This window comes from Equus caballus, chromosome 15 (assembly GCF_041296265.1).
Source record: "Equus caballus isolate H_3958 breed thoroughbred chromosome 15, TB-T2T, whole genome shotgun sequence".
NCBI lineage: Eukaryota > Metazoa > Chordata > Mammalia > Perissodactyla > Equidae > Equus > Equus caballus.
This window is the reverse complement of record NC_091698.1, coordinates 23,262,384-23,280,660: the sequence shown is the minus strand read 5'-3', so window position 1 is coordinate 23,280,660 and position 18,277 is coordinate 23,262,384. Positions and strand designations below refer to the sequence as shown.

At 43.0% G+C, this 18,277-nt stretch overlaps 1 protein-coding gene across 50 annotated transcripts in view; it reads left to right on the top strand.

Annotated features, from left to right (window-relative positions):
- The window catches only part of MAP4K4 (mitogen-activated protein kinase kinase kinase kinase 4), a 187,486-nt gene that overhangs the window by 67,899 nt on the left and 101,310 nt on the right, over positions 1 to 18,277 (top strand). For all 50 annotated transcript variants that reach the window (XM_023618512.2, XM_070236027.1, XM_070236030.1 and 47 more), the window contains exon 3: positions 17,045 to 17,101. In XM_023618512.2, the coding sequence (XP_023474280.1) occupies positions 17,045 to 17,101 (57 nt within the window). The remainder of the gene's footprint in view (positions 1 to 17,044; positions 17,102 to 18,277) is intronic.

Genomic DNA, 18,277 nt, shown 5'->3' with positions numbered 1-18,277 from the left:
GTGGTCTGCTTCCGTGGCCTGGGATTTGCCGGTTTGGATCCCGGCTGCGGACCTAGGCACGACTTGTCAAACCATGCTGTGGCAGGTGTCTCACATATAAAGTAGAGGAAGATGGGCACGGATGTTAGCTCAGGGCCAGCCTTCCTCAAAAAAAATATTGGTGGATGTTAGCTCAGGGCTAATCTTCCTTAAAAGAAGAAAAGCCGATTTACTGAGGACCTGCTCTGTGCAGGCAGTAGCCTAGGTGCTGGGGGTGTTAGTTTCCTTGCCTCTAACTTAGAATCTAATAATTAATGATTCGCCATCTGGGTAGTGTTTTTTTTCCTCTCCTTAAAACAAAAATTCTTGAAGCGCAGTGAAGGGAGGGTGACCATCCTTCTGTTTGCCCGAGGCAGTCCTGGTTCACACCTGCTGTCCTGGCATAGTTATTACCATGCCTCGTTCATTCTCAAGTGTCCTGTTTGGATGATAAATGGCTGTGGTCACCTCAGTGCAGGGGAAGGAGGCGGGGTGCTCGGCTGGTTGGTTACCAGTTGGTATTTCTGTTGGAGTGTTAGGTGGCGTCTGCTCCTGGGCTTCTCCACGCCATCGGGCTGCACTGGTTTGTTTTACATGTCCAGGAGGTAACAGCCATGCATTTATCAGCTACAGTATGGGCCTTCACTTATTATAACGTGCGATCCAGGGTGATGGTGTTTTGGGGGATTTTTCATTTCTTATTAAGAACGTGGGTTTTGGTGGTGCATACTGGAGTCTTTCTGACATTATTCCTCATGGGGCCATAGTTGCAGCTATTCTGAATTATTTAGGGCAGATGACAAAATACGGATGCTCAGGCCCCGCTCCTAGGGATTTTGATCCAGTAGATCTGGGTGAGGCCCAAGCATGTGTACTTATACACAAAAGGAAAAACAACCAGCAAGGATAACAAAAATCTCTTCCCGTAACTAATTGTCAGCTATAGCCCCTGATCCAGGACACTTGGCCCATGCCAGTGGGCCGTATACAGTACTATGTGAGTATTCCTAGAGGCGAGAGGCGTGGGGATTGCTGGAGGGCTCCTGCCGGTCCAAGGGCGGCAGCCTCTGCTCAGCTCAGCTTCACACATTGTTTCCTTGGGCGTAGGGACCCAGCTTTAACAAATCTGTTTTTCAAGAGAAACAACGGGCGGTCTCTTAATTTTTGAAATGTTCAATTAAAAAAGAGACAAAAAGCAACACCCTCTGCCCCTCGTCACACACATACAAACCACTGTAGGAAAGGTGATGTCCAGTTTAGTCAAGGAATTGCCAGGGAGAAGAACCTCGCTGTTAGCATGGTTACTGGCCTTTGAACTCACCAGAATTGCCTTAATAAGATGCCAGGGTAATCCGAAATGGGTGCAGTGCAGCCATGACAAGACAACACACAGAGGCTGTTTTTAATGGTCCATTCATAGGCTTTTGTCATTATTCACTAATTGAGTTTTGTGAGCTCACAGGCCAAGGTGCTGCTCACCAAATATTAATATGCAGCGATCTGCACCAGAAATTTAGGGATTTATTTGTCAATTAAATACATTTTTTTCCCCTCTGACTGTTGTCTTTACAGAAGAAAGGGAGACTTTGTTTCAGTGCTTGGTTCGAACATTGTAGCCTGGCTCTGTCAATAGAGAGAGGCCTCAGACCTCAACCTAGAGGAGGAATTTTGCTGAAGAGAAGCCATGTCGTCAGGTGGTGAATCTTGAAGAAATCTTGTAGCTTTTTTTGGCCAGAGCCTCTGGTTTTCCTCTTGCAGCCCCCTCTCTATAACCCAAGCTTGAGCTTTGCGTGAGGCAGTGGTCAGTGTTGAGAGTGGCTTGGCTTGCCCAGAGGAGTCCTGCTCTTGATGTGTGCTGGGCCGTGCCTGTTTTCACAGAGACACGCTGGGGCGCTGTGTCTGCTGTGACAAGAGGGAGCGGAGCAAGTCACCATTGTTGAGGCTGACTAGAACCAAGCTGCAGAGGATGATGCCCTGGCCAAGGCGGTGGGAGTGCAGCGCACCCTGTGGCACCTGCGAGCTTTTGTGTAGATGAATTGTGGCTCGCAAGGCCCTGCAGGGCAAGTCATTCACCTCCTCCTTCAGCTTTCTGCCCAAATGACAGGGTACCAGAGAGGGCTCCCTGACCACCCAGTATAAAATAGCAGCCTCTCCCAGCCTGGCACTCCCTCTCCTCTTTGCTCTACTAGGTTTTTCCCTGTAGCTTTTGTTTTTTCCCCCAGACCATCAGGATGTATTCACAACAGCAGCAAGTGTCTTCACCTGTTTATTGCTGTGTTCCTCTTTTAGAATGAGAGCACAGACTTCATCTGCTTTGTGCAGGTGTGTACAAAGCACCTGGTCTGTAAAGCAGCACCTGGTAAATCAAAGTGCTGGCCTGGTGGTAGACCTCAGAGCTGGGAACGTTTTATAGTGAGATGGCCACACTTCTGAGAAGTTGAGCCATTCATTCAAGGTCATAAAAATGTTTAGTGGCAGAGTGAGCAGTTGACTCAGATGATCAAAATTTCTTTTTACCTTTTTTTTGAGGAAGATTAGCCCTGAGCTAACATCTGCTACCAATCCTCTTTTGCCGAGGAAGATTGGCCCTGAGCTACTATCTGTGCCCATCTTCCTCTATTTTATATGTGGGATGCCTCCACAGCTTGTGTTGATAAATAGCACGTAGGTCTGCACCTGGGATCTGACCCAGTGAACCCCGGCCGCCGAAGCAGAGCACGTGAACTTAACTGCTGTACCACTGGGCCGGCCCCTCTTTTTACTTTTAATGTCATGAGTTTATTTTAGGAGGTTAAATTTTGGTGTATTTGTGGCTTCAAGAGTTTGAATTCTGTGTTCTCTTTCTACCTACCGTTCCGTCTGGTAATTGCAGATGCTTGTGGTTGTAGGTTGAAGAGGGTGACTTCCCTGGAGCAGCAAGCCCATTGACAGACTTTTTCTCATCAGGGGTTTGATGAAAGGGACCTGGTGGGATTGGGCTGATCCACAAGGCAGACTCTCTGTTCCTGGGAAGAAAGAGTGACACTGGGCCTTTTTCCTGCCATCCCAGTTAAGTCTGTTGAAAGACAGAGCTAATTAGGCAATTACAGAGATTTGTAAGTGCTCTCGATCGCTTCTCCCTGATTTGCTTGGCCAGCACACTGTGTGGGGCCACGGCTTCTGCTCCCCCAGGCAGTTGCAAAATCTTAGTTCTTTCTCTGTTGTATCATTTTCTGAGTGGTGCCCTTTTGTACTAAGAGCCCCAGCTTTGCCTAGACCCCAATAACCGTCCTTAGGAGTTCTGCAGGGTGGGCGCTGGATAGGAAGTGTTTGTGGGGGTAGCACCAGCGCTTAGGGGTGGTTTCTTGGCAGCTCTCAGGTTTCTTAAGGTGCCTTGGTTGCGACAGCCGAGGCTGTGGAACAAGTCAGGGGTTGACTGAAAGGTGGAGCTAGGGTTAAGAGGAGAGGCCTTTCATAAAACAGCCCACTGAAGTATCCCCTTGCCCGAGGGGCAGGCAGGGAAGCAGATGAACTTGTATGAAGAGACCTACCATCCCCTGACCGACCCGAAGTGCTTCTTACTCAAAGGTTCTGCAACCTGACTCCCACCGGCCCGCTGTCGACAGTTGCTGAGTGGGCTGGGACAGGTTTTGGAATGCACATCTTTAGCTTTCAGTCCCTGGGGCCTGTAAGGAAATGTACAAATCCACATCAGGGATTCAGGTACCTGGAGCTTTGAAGACAGACACATCTGAGCTAGAATTCCATCTTCCCTCTTTCTAGCTCTGTGACTTGAGGCTAGTTTTTTAATCTCATGGAACCTTCACTTCCTCTCTGTAAAGTAGGGATGCTTGTCTTCTCTGTAAGGTTGTTGTGAGAACTTGCTGGTTTACGTATTAGTCGTACACTTGTGTGTGCAAGGCACAAAACTAAGTAAATATTAAAAATAGTTGTTGAAAGAATGGACACCCAGTGGGTGCTTCTTTATCCTCTTTTCTTTGTAGGGTGGGAGAGGGGTTTATTTGTTGGCAGGAAGGAGGAGCAAAAGAGGAGACAAAAGTAGAGGGAAGCATGCATTTCATCACACTTTCACTTCATTCAGTTATGTAATGTGATCCCTGCACGGCCTCATCTTACAGAGTGGTCCGGGAAGGTGGTTAGAACACTGACTTTATTGGCTCCACTAGGTTTATTTAAGCCTTAGTACAGTTATAAAACTGTTCTTTTATTTTATTTACTTATTCACAAAGTCTTTCATTGTGATTCTTACTGTGAGAAAGCTGTAATGAGTGTGTACAACTCAAGAAGAAATGTTATGTAACACTGAGGGAAACTCTTCTGTTTTTATAATGTAGTTCTTTGTAGTAGATCATGATTTTTAACAAGGGATGCTTTGGGGAGAGAATTTTCTTTTTCAGATTTTTTTTCATGGAAATAGCTTTTAAGACATCAATTATCTTTTTTTATTTTGACCAAGTTAACTTTTATATGGACTTGATATTAGTTTGCATGAGGATGCTTTGACTTTGAAAACTTCACTCGATGGCATGGACGCATCATTTCCGGTGAGAGTACTATCAGATGGAGCCGCAAAGGGAAACTCTACAGGCGGGTTTTCTCTTTCACCTCTTTTTTAGTAGGAATAGGGGAATTATGAGTAATGAATGAGATGTCTTATGATTCAGCACAGGCAAATTAAGAGTTTATACAGAACAACTCTTTCACCTCCTTTTAAAGGAAAAATAGTGGAATTATAAATAATGAATGAAATATCTTATGAATATTCAGCACAGGCAAATTAAGAGTTGTGTACAGACTTTGAAAACCAGAAGGAAAACAAATACTGCCCTTCAAGACCACATGCCAGGGAAGAATTATACCCTTAAACGGTGCCAGTGCCGAGGACACAACAGCAGAAGTAGGTTAGGTTCAAAAACCAGATTATACTTGCATTTAGAAATTGTTCAGGGAGACACCAACTTGCTTACAGTTTGACTTTATATAAATATTGTAAATATATCCAGGTTCAAGGCAGTGTTATTTTAGGGTCAACTTCTTAAGGTGCTGAGAAAAAGGAAAGAACAATTTGAAAACCTTAATTGAAGGTCAGGTTGGTGATGAGTAGGAAGGCCCCTGGGTGCATCCAGAGGGGAATCTCATCCTTTGCATCACCTGGTCTCTTGCCTTTTGATTTGTCTCTGAACTTCTCACGTTTTTCTCTAAGCCAGTGAGAAGAGTTCAGTTTGAGTGCTTTAGTGATACTTTAAATGATATTTCAATATTGAAATTACACCGTGGGTATAATTCTAAAAATAGAGTGTACTGTGAAGTCCCGAGGGAGAAAGGTAGGAAAACTTCTTGGTGGGAGAGGGGTTAGTGAGAGCTGAGAGGAGGACGAAGGGAACCCTCGGAATTGTGTGTTTCATCTTTTGCTCTGGGCAAATGTTTAGCCGTTAGAATAAACAAACTTTTTATTAAAATTCACTGTGTTTTGTATTCATAGGTGGAATCAGAGGATCGTAGGACTCTTGGTTCCAGTTCTGTGTCTGCTCTGGCTTCACAGTGGGTGGTGTAGTTTACCCTGTGGATTATGTTGGGTTCTAACACTGGGTTCCCCAGCTGGGCAGTCATGAGGCCCCGGCTCCCTTCCTTGATTCTTTCTTACCTCTTCATGGAGAAACTCAAAAGTTAAAACTGTATATAAAAAAAATAAAGAGAGGTTTCCCTGCTTTGCAGTAGGGGCCTGTGGTTACCTTACATATTTACAAGTGAAGGCTGAAGCGAGGAGTTCAGAGTGAGAATTATATTATAGATTTACATTGATCATTAATCTTACAATAGTAAAAAACAATGTAACGTGGTATATGAATTGGTTTTAAGTGAATAAGAAAACATATCTGTTAGTAGTTACAGGTGGTTTTAATTTGTATGAGGTCTCGAGAAAAATTCTGGTTATATATTTTGTTTGAAATCTGAATGAATAGACATCTATTATTTTGTGATTGTGTTTGTATAACTAGGTTTATCTCCTCCCTCCCCCCTTGGTGATATCTCACATTGGAGGGAATCACGGAGCCACTCAGGGTAGTTTTGAACTTAGGCAGGTTTGACCGGGGAGGACTCTCTCTCTCCTGCTTTTAAAGCTGGTCTCTCGGATAGCAGACCTGTGGTAAGTTGTGCCCGTCCTTCCCTGTTGGTGCCTCTGTTGCACTCCCTGCACTCCCAGTCATGATGCTGTCTGCTAGGGCCAGGTCTGCTACCTTGGTGTGTGTTTTTTATGGTTAACAGGACCTACTGCAGAGGGTTGTTTTGTCACCATTGTACAGAGTAAGAAAATGATGTCTAGACAATCTGGTGAAGTAACTGGCCTGAGGGAGCTCTCCTAGTGTATGGTGGAACTGAGCTCCTGATCCAGGGCTCATAATAGAGAAAAGCGGAGAAAGGTCAACTCACTATCTTTAGGAGCTTCAGACAGTCAGTATATAAATATGAAAAAATATATTTTATGTGCAGTTCTTGCTGTGAGCGCAGTGAAGTGGGGAATGTGTGTTTTATGAGTTGTGTGTGTATCTCCATTGGTCAGTTGTCTTTTATCCAGTGCTGACTTAAATTACCTTCAGGTGTATAGTATTTTAATGTATCTTGACAGAGGCATATGATTGAATTTCAAGTCTAGTATTACCAGATTACTTCAGCCTTTGAATGTGGTATGCCTTGTAGGGGAGAAAGACAATTTCCTCTGCCCTCTAGGTCCTTCTGGTTGATCTAAGAATTAAATTGACATGAGACAGAGTAACAGGAGAAAATCAAACAGAGCTTTATAACATGTATACATGGGAGAAACTCGGGAAAACTGAGCAACTCACCAGAATGGCTGGAGCCACCACCTTAAATACCATCTTAGCTAAAGACAGAGGAGGATGTTGGGGGTAGTGGTTTGGGACCTCAGAGGGGAGGAAGGCAATTCACAGGGAGATGGAAATGCAGATGTGTTTGCTGGGCCATCTATGGACAATGTGACCTGAGAGAGAGAACTGTGATAAAAATGGGCGTAGCAAGGACTCTCCTGTTTTCCCAATACCCAGAGTTATCTATGGTGATGGCCTGTCCTGGAACAGGCCTTCTATCCTGCGTTCTTTTAGGCAGTTTGGAGGAAGGTCAAAGTTTCTTTCAGAATCTTTGTTCTTAAAAATCAAGCTAAAGAGACACACTTTGGGGTGGGACACACATTCTGATCCCGCATAGCCTTATCTTGTAGTGGCTAAGGTAGAAGAATAACTTTATACGTATGTTTGCCTGTAGTAAAGGATTTGGAGTTTTACGTGCTATTAAACGTTCTTTTGTTATTTTAAACAAAAATTGCAGAATCAGAGTCAGTTGGGTTTTTCAAGTGAGTAGAGGAAAAGGCAATTGCAAATGAGTGATAGCTGCTTGCAGAATCTGAATTCTCCGTTGTTTCGGGTGACATGAAGGTGATATGAAGACTTGCCAGTGCCTTTTCTTTTGCTATTAATATAAGAATAGATATGCTAATATTTTCCCTTCCTTGTATTTTCCAGATCCTTTACTGTTGGTGCTTTTTAATTTGCCTGTCTCCTTCCTAAAATGTAATTCCTCATGCTTGATACTGTAGTCCAGACACCGGCTCACATGGGTACCATACAGCAGGGCTGCTGCCTCCCTTGAAAGGGGCACCATCCCATGGCAGCATTTCTTCCCTTGCACCTTTCGCTTACGTGTTCATCCACTTTTTCTCCACTTCTCAACATAAAGGTGGTTTTTGCTACAGTGATAGCTCACCTAACTGGAACTTAGCGTGCTGTCTGGCCGTCCCCCCCCCCCCCCCGCCCCCGGTCTGTTCTAGAACACAGCTGAAAGTGATGCAACCAGCGTGCAGAGCCCAGATGACTGGGCCCTTTCTTGTAGGAGTCAGAATATTACTGCCTGATGTAATGTTCCCTGAGGCTGTCACCTAATTGCAAGGACAGGATAGTAATTGATGTTCATAATGATTTCCCTGAGACATTAAGAAAAGCATCTTTAATGTACTCAAGGTTTCAGGGTTTAGAAAGATTTCCATCCAGATTGGTCTCTTAAAGAAAAAAGATGTAGTGCATAAATTACTTTACTTTTAGCTGTCTGCTAACTCAACTATGCAAAATGACTCATTTATTGGGGGCTGGGCACTAGGTAATTAGTCTTTACCATGCTGTTTTGACTGTTTTTTTATTCTTAAGAGAAGTTTGGGCAGTAGGTAGTTAGTCTTTACCATGCTGTCTGTTTTGACTGTTTTATTCTTAAGAGAAGTTAAGTGTACACATTCTTTGCTATTGAAGCATAATTTTCCTTAAAGGGAGTGTTGTTCCAAATAAGGTAGCTCCAACCTGAGAACGGCATAATTCTATATTGAGGCCTTTAATTTTAAACTTCAGGGAATAGAAGCACTGTCTTATTAAATTGCAAGTCGTGACTGATCTCATAACACTTACATGTTCCTGTGCTGCTTCTCTCTTCCTGCTCATCCACAGCCCTGATCATGGGAGAGAGGAGGAGGTAGACAAACAGATGTTGATTATAGTAAGAAATAGTAGTTGCAGAAGTAAAATGTGCAGAAATATGAGCCTGCTCCCCTCACCTTGGTTTGGGCTTTAGAGGAGTGTGTCAGCTGGGTCGTGTTGCCGATATTCCTGCTCTGTTTTGAGGAGCTGTTGAGGAGGCGGCGGTGTTTCCTGAAGTGCTCTGAGCCATCTCTCTCCCAAGGTAATTATGTGGTTCCTTATCTTAGATGGCTCCCGGAGTGCTGTCTGGGTAATATGCCCTCCCGCTTTGCTTGAATTCTGGTTTTTTCGCAGACGCTTCCTGGAAGAGAGCACTCACAAGTGGGGCCTGTGGTTTTGGGGATTACAGTGCAGGATCACTTAAGCTGGCCTTTGCCTTTGGGGTAGATGGATGTAGAACCTTAGAAAGAGTGGTCAGTGGATTGCCCAGGGCCTAGCCCCTGCCTTTTCCCACATGGTCCTGTAGGTTCCATATTTGCTCTTAAAAATAAGGAAATTTACAGGGGAGTGGATTGTAATTAAAAACATTTTGTTTGAAGACAGTTTTTTCAGAGTAGTTTTAGATTCATAGCAAAATTGAGAGGAAGGTACAGGGATTTCCCATATACCCCTTGCCTCCCATATATGCATAACCTCCCCCATTATCAGCATACCCCACCGGAGTGTGGTACATTTGTTAAAATTGATAAACCTGCATTGACACATCATGATCACTCAAAGTTGGAATTTTACATTTAGGGTTCACTCTTGGTGTTATGCATTCCAAGAGTCTGGACAAATGTATAATGATGTGTATCTATCATTATAGTATGATGCAAAGTATTTTCCCTGCCCTAAAAATCCTCTGTGCTCTGGCTGTTCATTTCCTTTCCCCAGTTGGAATTTTTAAGTTAAATGATGAGTGACATGAATGAGCTATCCTGGGGAGAGAGTTGACACACCAGGTTTGGCTTAGCCACTGAATATGTGTCCTTATAGCTCTCTGGGTTTACTTTCTCATCTGTAAAATCACCTGTTGTGTTAAACTGGGCTTGCCTGTCCTTTCAACTCTTGAACATTTCAGAACATAAGTTACATGTCTTTATGATAAACATAATTGACATAATTGACATTTGTTAGAATTTACTTGTTACAAATCTAACCTTCATATACCAAAAGCCCCAGCTAAGACAATGAGTGCATATATTATTGTAATAAATACTATATAGTCCAAAAGGCATGTGAAGGATCGAATTTGGGCTTTTTAATAAAACCTTGGAAAAGTGGTTTCCAAACTTGAGAATGCATAAGAATCACCAGAAACTGAATTAAAAAGTCATGGATTTCTGTAGCTCACTTAAGGAATTCTCCTGTTTGGATGGGGTAAAGCCTGGAAGTCTGCAGATCATGGGTGAAAGTCAGTAACTGAACTTGCTTAATAGAAAAACTTAACCATGCCCCCCCACCCCCGCCACATCCAAAATATCACATCTCCAAAATGGCAAAACACCACTAAGAAAATCATTAAGATAAAGGGACAAAACTTTCAAGTTGGATGGGAATGAGGAACAGCCAGATCATTGCCCCTTCTGCAGCAGAGACACACACCATGTCACGATGGAATGCCCTCTTCCTACTTAGTGGCAGACTGGCATCTTCTTGGGCAGGTGCAGTGTATGATGAGCTCCTGTTGTCCTTACATGTCTGGAGAGAGGTGACGGCAGTTTTGTGACACAGCTTCTAGTCCTGGGTGAATCATTGAGTTCTCCCCTTTTCTCCTGGCCTGTTCATACCTGCATACCTGTCCTTTCTGTGGTTTGGTAGGGACTATTTGCAGCTCAGATCTGAAGGGATCCACATCCTGTCCTTTGATAATCTTCAAGGCTATCAAGACAATCTTTGAAGGCCCTGCCGCAGCCTCCTTGGTGGGTCTACACTGCTAGCCCCACAGAGATGTTCGCTTTAACAGCGCCTTCAGCATTTCATACCAAAGCCGAGCAATTGGTTTCACCCTGTCCTGTTTCCTAAGTGTTTCTGCTAGAGAGTACACTGTTTCTCTGCCACCATGTAATGCTCCTTCTTGTGAATTTTTTTTTACACTCCTCTAAAGTATAAGCTCCCTGAAGGCAGGTGTGGTGTTTTATCCCCTAGGCAGTGTATGGTGTGTCCTGGGCACTGGTTAAATGTAGTGTCTTCAGCTTGCTGAGATTTGCATTGATGGGCTTTGCTTAAGCAAATAGAAAGCCAATTTCAGGCAGTTAATCTCTAAAGTTTTTGTTTTAGATTAAACTCAGCAGAAAGGAAAAGCATTCTGATCTCCAATATTTATTGAAAGAAAATTTATGATGAGATGAAGGAAGAAACAAAAGCACATTATCGGTTTCAGAAAGTCATGGATGAGGGCCTCTGAATGTGCTCACACATTTCTTCAGATGCCCTAAAGAACTTCTTTGAGATGTTCTTTCCTTGACTTTTTCTGATTTATCATAGGAGAGAAAAGCCCGAGGACTGGAAATAAGTTCTTATTATTGGTTACTGTATTGCCATGTTGATTTATGTTGTAGAATAGTATACTTGGCAGTCCCTATGTAAGTTGATTAAAAAGGACATTTGTGGTCGTTTCTATTTTAAAGTCCACAATTTGGTGTAGGGAACAAGTCTGGGTGTGAATCTTGAGCTGGTTATCTTAACCTTCTCAAAGCTTCAGTTTCTCCGTCTGTAAAAGGGCATAATGAAAGATGTGTTGGGTTGTGTGAGGAGTAAATGATAATGCATACAAAGCGCTTTGTTCACTAAATGTCCCAGGAGTGAGGACATCATGGTGCCTGTGTCCTCCTCTCACTGCCTTATCTCCAGGACTGGAATGCTCCCCAGGTGTCACAAGGGCTGTGCTTGCTGGAGTTCAGGCTCTCAGTGTGCACTCCTGGGTTGTTGAGGGAAGAAAATATTTGTCATTCCTAAATTGTGATTACTCACCTTACATAGTGTCATAAAGTTAATGGAATTTCTTCTCTAATATTCTGTCCACTCTCTCTCAGCCTGAGTGAGCACAAAAGCTTTATGATTTGGTGAAGAAAGGGGAGATTTCAATAGAAAGTACTATGAGCAGAAGAGGTGCTGTCAAGTTGCACTGCCCTTCCTCGTTAAGGGATGAGCTGGTGGTACCCTGTAATAGTGAGGATATGCGAGGGAAGGTTGGAGGAGGAGTGGTGTTGAAGTAATTTTGATCGAGTAATTGGTGTTGAACAGGGACGGGACTATCCCTTAGGATTGGAGTCCTAAGTTAAGGGCTCTATCTTTCATTTCTTTGATTCATTTGCACCCCGTCTAAGTTTCCTCTTGTGAATGAGACCACCAGAACTTGCCTCTCAATGAACATACTTATTCATCACTTTTATTTTAATGGAGTTATTGGGGTTCTAGGTAAAGATTGTGAAACCTGAGTTAGTGAGCTAGAACTTGGTGATAGTAGAAAATTTAGGAAGATAGGAACATTGCCATCTTTTTCTCTTGGGATTTAAAAGCTTCCCTTAAATGCTGTTCCTTCTCCTGCTGGGCTCCTCTCTGGGCGTCAGGGACAGACTTCATCAGAGGCAGGTAGACAGGCTACCACACTGCCCTGCATTTTACAACCATGTGGTGCGATTTTTTTTTCTTGGAATGTGTGTCAAAGGTAATTCATATTTACAAATACAGGGTGGCAATTTTGACTCTGTAAGAAATGTGAAGGAGAGTTGAAAATTAGGGTATTTTCCTTAGCTTGGACATCTGCCAAGAATTGTTTAAGTTTTCCTTTTAAAAGAAGAAATGCATTTTCCTCATTTAAAGACTAAGCATGAATCAAGTGCCGTGACGGTTACTGTGCTGAGCGGGACAGTTCTGGGTAGTGTGAGCCCGTCTAACTTTGCGTGAAGTAATATCAATTGCAGTAACCATTTTAATTCTAAATCATGCTCTGTCTGCTAACATTTTGAGAGCATTGAGGGGAAATAATTTAAGCTGTTTCCTTAAAAACAAGAGACTTCAGTAGCAGGAATTTGTCAAGTTGGTGGGAACAGTGGGAGTCCATCTCTTGCATGTGGAAAGAAATCATTGTGGCAAGCGGATCCTGCTGCCGTGGGTGATAACTGAATAATAAATTTCCATCAAAGTTCTTCGTCTGTGGAATAGGATGAGGACCTGCTTTGCTGCCCTCACAGGATTTTTCAGGATCTATCGAGAAAATAGCTGGGAATAGTATTTGGGTGCTTTTCATCATTGGATGTCTCATAAGTGCAGTAATGTTTACATGGTGCTTCATACATAAAGCAAGCCATAGACCTTTCATCTCTGCCTTCTGGCAGTTTATAAGCCTGTATGGGACGCCAAATCCAAAATGTAGGCAGTGGGACAAGAGAGTCAAGTTCGTAACTGGATGTTAGGTATGTATATTTAATACTGAGCAAGTCATTTACTGAGGTGTTTTAAGAGTGGATGATCCAGTGGAAAGAAAGGTCCTATTAATATTAAGTTTCACGTCTCTCCATGTGCAGGTCAGGCATTTCAGTGATCCGGCATGCTGGGTCCAGAGTCAGGTGAAGGAGGGTGTCATCTTGTTCATCTATCGTGAGCAGACTGCATGAAGCAGCCTTTAAGAGACAAGCACAGAGGTCAAAATGGAACGATACAGTAGAGATCTCAGACCGCAGTGAACGATGCCTTTCCTGGGTCCTTGGGTCCCTAGCACAGTGCAGTTGGTTACAATTGTGTGTATTTTCTCTTCACTTACTACTGAGGCCATATGAAGGAGGGCTGTTTGTTCCAGCTGAAGCGATGCCAAGGGAGCATAGATGGAGCCTCCCTCATGGGTTGGGGCACCTGGCTTTCACAGACTTAAGCTTGCACTCACTTTGAGAGGTGAGTCATTAATATAGTGTCTCTTGGGTAGTGTTGAGTAAATCACAGACAAATTTCTATCCTGTCAAAAAACTCTCCATGTAACTGCTTTAGCACAAGATTACACGCATATTAACGTTCAGTACATTCAGTCCCAGCTTTAGGTTTCTTCCCTCAGGCTGTTTCGCTGGTGATTTTGGTTCCTTTACACAAAGATGGCCCATCTCAGCAGATAATTACTTTTGTACGTTTCAAATTTAGAGATTTTCTTTCTTTTTAAATAATTAGAGAAGTACATTACTTCACCCCCGCCCCATATTGGCCATGCCTTTTGAAAATGCGAACGGGCCTCAATCGACTGAGTTTGAGGTAGTTGCAAGCTGAATTAGGGAGAAAGGCTTGGGAATGCATTGGCTTCTCATGGGAGTGGAGAGAGAAGACTCTCATCCGAGGGCCCCCCATACGCCAGGTATGATGGCCAGGGCTTTATGTACTCTGCACTTTGTTTATCACCTGTCTTGTTCTAGAAAGACTTGAGGTGCCTTAACACAGTGGATCCTACAGCAATCTTGAGAAGCTCGTAGAAGTTAAGCAACTTTCTCAAGGAAGTACAGTAATGAGGTGGCAGCGGCGGAATCAGAGCCCAAGGCTGCCTGAATACCAGATTCATTTCTTCCAGTATGTTGTCTTGTTTCTCAGAAAGGAGGGAGGCAGAATTCTTAGACCGTTTTCTGATTTAAAGCTAAAATGGACATAATTTTGGAAGACCTAATATGTGTGAATGAAGACTAATGCCTTTGCGTGGTCTGTCCTCTGACACAAAAATAATTGATTAGTTGTTAGGTCCTGAGTAAGAGAAAATTATCTTCTATATAAAACAAATACTGAGTGAATTCACAACCCTCAGCTTTTATGCCACTGTCAAACTGCAAAGTCTTGAGAATACACTTGTGGTCTTAAGTTCAGGCATAGAGGGAACAAAGGAAGATGCTGCTGTTATATAGCCATCTGGAGAGTTTTTTCATAGACTCATGGATTTTTCTTGATATATAGGAATCTTAAGTGTTACCATATCAGATACTCAGAAGACCCCCCCATCTCACCTAACACATTCCCAACACAATACTGCTTATCTCTTGAAAAGAGGGAAATCTCGTGACTTTCTCGCATCACTTGGTTCTGTCAGCAAGAAATTTGCTTTAGTAATTTGGAAGTAACTTCACTGCAGGAAGAGTAATAGGTGTGTGTTTCCATATTTGAGGGCTGACAGGGTACAAAGGGATGATCTTTGTGTCCCTTACATGGAAGGTATTGGAGGATTACTTAATACTCTGTCCTCTTGAATTCTACTCTTTGTTCTTGGATTCGGGTAAATCATCATTTGGCTTCATGATTGTGTTACCAGTCATAGTCATGGGGATTGCTTGATACTGTGCTAATAAATTAATTTTCTGTCATCATTTGAAGGGAACAAGATCCAGTGTATTTTATTACCAGAGTTGTGCCTGACCACGTGCCATGCACTGTTCTTTGCACCTCGGTTATTCTTCATAATAAACTTTTGAAGTGGGCACTGCTATTACCCCGTCTTTGACAGGCGGGAGACTGAGACACTGTTGTGTGCCCAGGTCTCAGTTACCGAGCGGAGGAGGTGAAGTATGAATATAAGTCTTACACCAGAGTCCATGCTCTGGATCACTATCTGTAGCTGTAGGATCCTGCCAACGCCCAAGACATGAAGGATAGCTCCGTTTCCCGTCTATTAATGCTTAGCACAGAGCTGTGGGTTACAAAGCTAAAAGAAAGCTGAGGTTACAGGGCCTGTAATACACACAGGTAGAAATTTTAAATGAGCAGTTCAGAGGTGGACACCATCAAAGGATACTGAATCTTGGACAGACAAGTAGTAAAAAATGGCAGTAAGAAACAGAAATATGGGAGCCCTTAGAGTGTCCACAAATTACTATTTTCCTGACACAAGAGTTGTATTCTACTCTATGCATCCCTGCGATGGAGCGCGTAAAGATTTCACGTGGCTTCTTAGCTTGTTTAGCGTGCTGTGTGGTAACATATAGAGTGGACAACTCTTTCAGGATTGTGGGTTAACCAGCTGTGAATGCAGAAAGAGTGCCAAACTGTTCACCAGGGCTCCGTGGAGATGTTAGAGACGGGGTGATAATGGTGCACTGAGGTGGCAGTTGAGGTCTGTTGAGGCTGGGCATTCTAGAAAAGCATACTTGTGGAATGGTAGCTGGGAAATAACTGACAGGGCAGGAGGGCAGAGTTCCTTGGCACACGGACCAATGTGGGATAGCCCTACCTGCCTCAGACGCGGAGCTTTAGACTGTTTGAACTGTGATATATGTGATGTGGGAGGTATGCCCACACTCACATGGCAGCACTTTTGAAGACTAGGAAGGTAGTTCACGTTGGAAACAGTGGAGGGAGGTGGTGGTGTCTGTAGAGAGTTGTAGAGAGGTCTCTTTAGGTGCTTGTCCTGTGGATTTTATTTGTCTTAGTTTCCTGTAGGGTAAGTTGTTGCACGGTTCCTGCTTGTGAACTGCTGGCCCATTGCTGTACTCCATCTCACTACAACCACACATAATTGAGACATAATTGTAATACAGTGTCATTTTCATGGAGCCGTTTAGTCCAAGTTGTAACTTGAGTTCCTGCATAACCTTTCTGGAGTATGTGGAGAGCTTTCCTCAGGTTTCACGTTCTAAAGTTCATAACTCTTTTCATCATGAGACCGCAAGGGATGCAGGCTCTTGGAAACTATGGGAACGTTCTTTCTGTTTTAATGGGTTGCAGAAGGACCATTTTTCATGGTCCTTAAGTAGTAGATCATGTTTAGGGTATCTGGGTAGCTCTTTGTTACTTGCATGAGAAATGACCAGCAGAGCATTGCAAAGAGTGGATAGAGAGGAACTAGACTGACAAGAATTAAATCCAATACTCCTCATCTAGATGAGAAGAGAAATGACATCAAATTTGTTTGAAATACCTAGGGATATAAATGGATAACAGATCTTTAGATCCTAGGTCAGGAGTTACAAAGTGACTGTGAGAAAGTATGCACGTGCGTGCCCTCTGTTACCACGTGCAGGCGCTCTGTCACCCCAGTCTCTGTACACTCCCTTTATTCTGGCTAATTATTCTCCCTCTTCCCTGCATTGGGACTTCAAGAAAGCGTCAGAGAAGACTCTCAGTGTAACTCTTTTAAAGTCAAGTAATGGATATTGAGAGTACACCAGGGAAAAATGACTATTATCCATTTTTGACAATAAATATCTAGAGTTTTTTTGGGGTCATTTCCTTTAGGTGGAATGTTTAAGAAAGAGTGGTCAACCTGATGTGTAGAAGAAAACATTATTTAAGTTGCTTAATGGGGTAGTGATGCATCAGTTAAACTTGGGAAAGAAAGAGAGAATTGATGCTTTGTCAAAATTCATTTGTTCTGCTAATAGTTTTGTTTATTAAGTGTGGTTCATGGTATTACAAACCATATTCTGTTTTATCATCACTTTTGGGAAGAAGTGTAGAAGAGATGATGGTTTGAAACTTGAGCCGTTCCGTTTCAGTGATTGTGTGAAACAGTGGTGCTGATTATTGTTCTTTTCTCTGTTTTTCAGGGTCGACATGTTAAAACAGGTCAGCTGGCGGCCATCAAAGTTATGGATGTCACTGAGGTAAGGTTGGACCACAGATGTTTTTAAAGAAATCATTAGATAAGACACAAGGATCCCCCTGTCCCTCTAACCCCCAATGTAAGAGTATTATTCTGTTTGGAGAATCGATCTTGAACAAATTGCCCTCCTGTGACATTGTAGGTTCATAAGGTCCAGTCGACTAGTTGGCTTAAATTGTTGCAGATGGTCCCCAAGTAACTAAGAATCAGTAGCATTTTCTTTAAAAAAAAGCACATCTGAGTGATGTCATCCTTGGCAACATAATGGACCATAATTGGAAACATCTTCTCTAATGGGAAAGAAAAGATTTGAGAAGGGATCATGGAGGTCACATGAGCAGGGAGACTGAGGGGTGTGGGGTGGGGAAAAGCTTCTCTAGGGTATTAGGCCACATTTGGGCCATTTCTTTTATTTTTAACATGAGGAAAGAAAGCAGATCCAGCCAAGTTCCCAGAGGTTTGAAAGCAGAAACATCTGCTAGAATGCTGAGCAGATTGTTGGCAAATTTAGTAGCAAAAAATAGTTCTCGAAATGGTCACATGAGGATTTACTGTGTAGCTTTAGATGGGAAACAGGAGAGATGAACTCAGACAAAAAGTGTATGTGTGCCTGTGTGCGTGCATGAACATATATGCGTGAATCCATATTTAATATTTAAAAAATAGCCATAGAGGGGCTGGCCCGGTGGCCGAGTGGTTAAGTTCTCGCGCTCCGCTGCAGGCGGCCCAGTGTTTCATTCGTTCGAATCCTGGGCGCGGACATGGCACTGCTCATCAAACCACGCTGAGGCAGCATCCCACATACCACAACTAGAAGAACCCACAACGAAGAATATACAACTATGTACCAGGGGGCTTTGGGGAGAAAAAGGAAAAAAAAATAAAATCTTTAAAAAAAAAATAGCCATAGATTATAATGAACTAAATCCATCTTATTTTAAATTATTTTCATCTGAAATTTTACTTTGTACTTTCATAGTTGCTTCTAACTTGCCTAATGACGAATAAGACTTAGCATCATATATCAACAGATCCTAGAGAGGGTTAAGCAGCAGCCTCGGAGATTTGGGATATCTTTAAGTCAAGCCATAATCTCCCCAAATCTGGGGTCTGTCGAGGGAGATGATGGCTAAACTGATCTCAGGTCTACAGTTGAGTAATGGAGAGATGTCTCTGC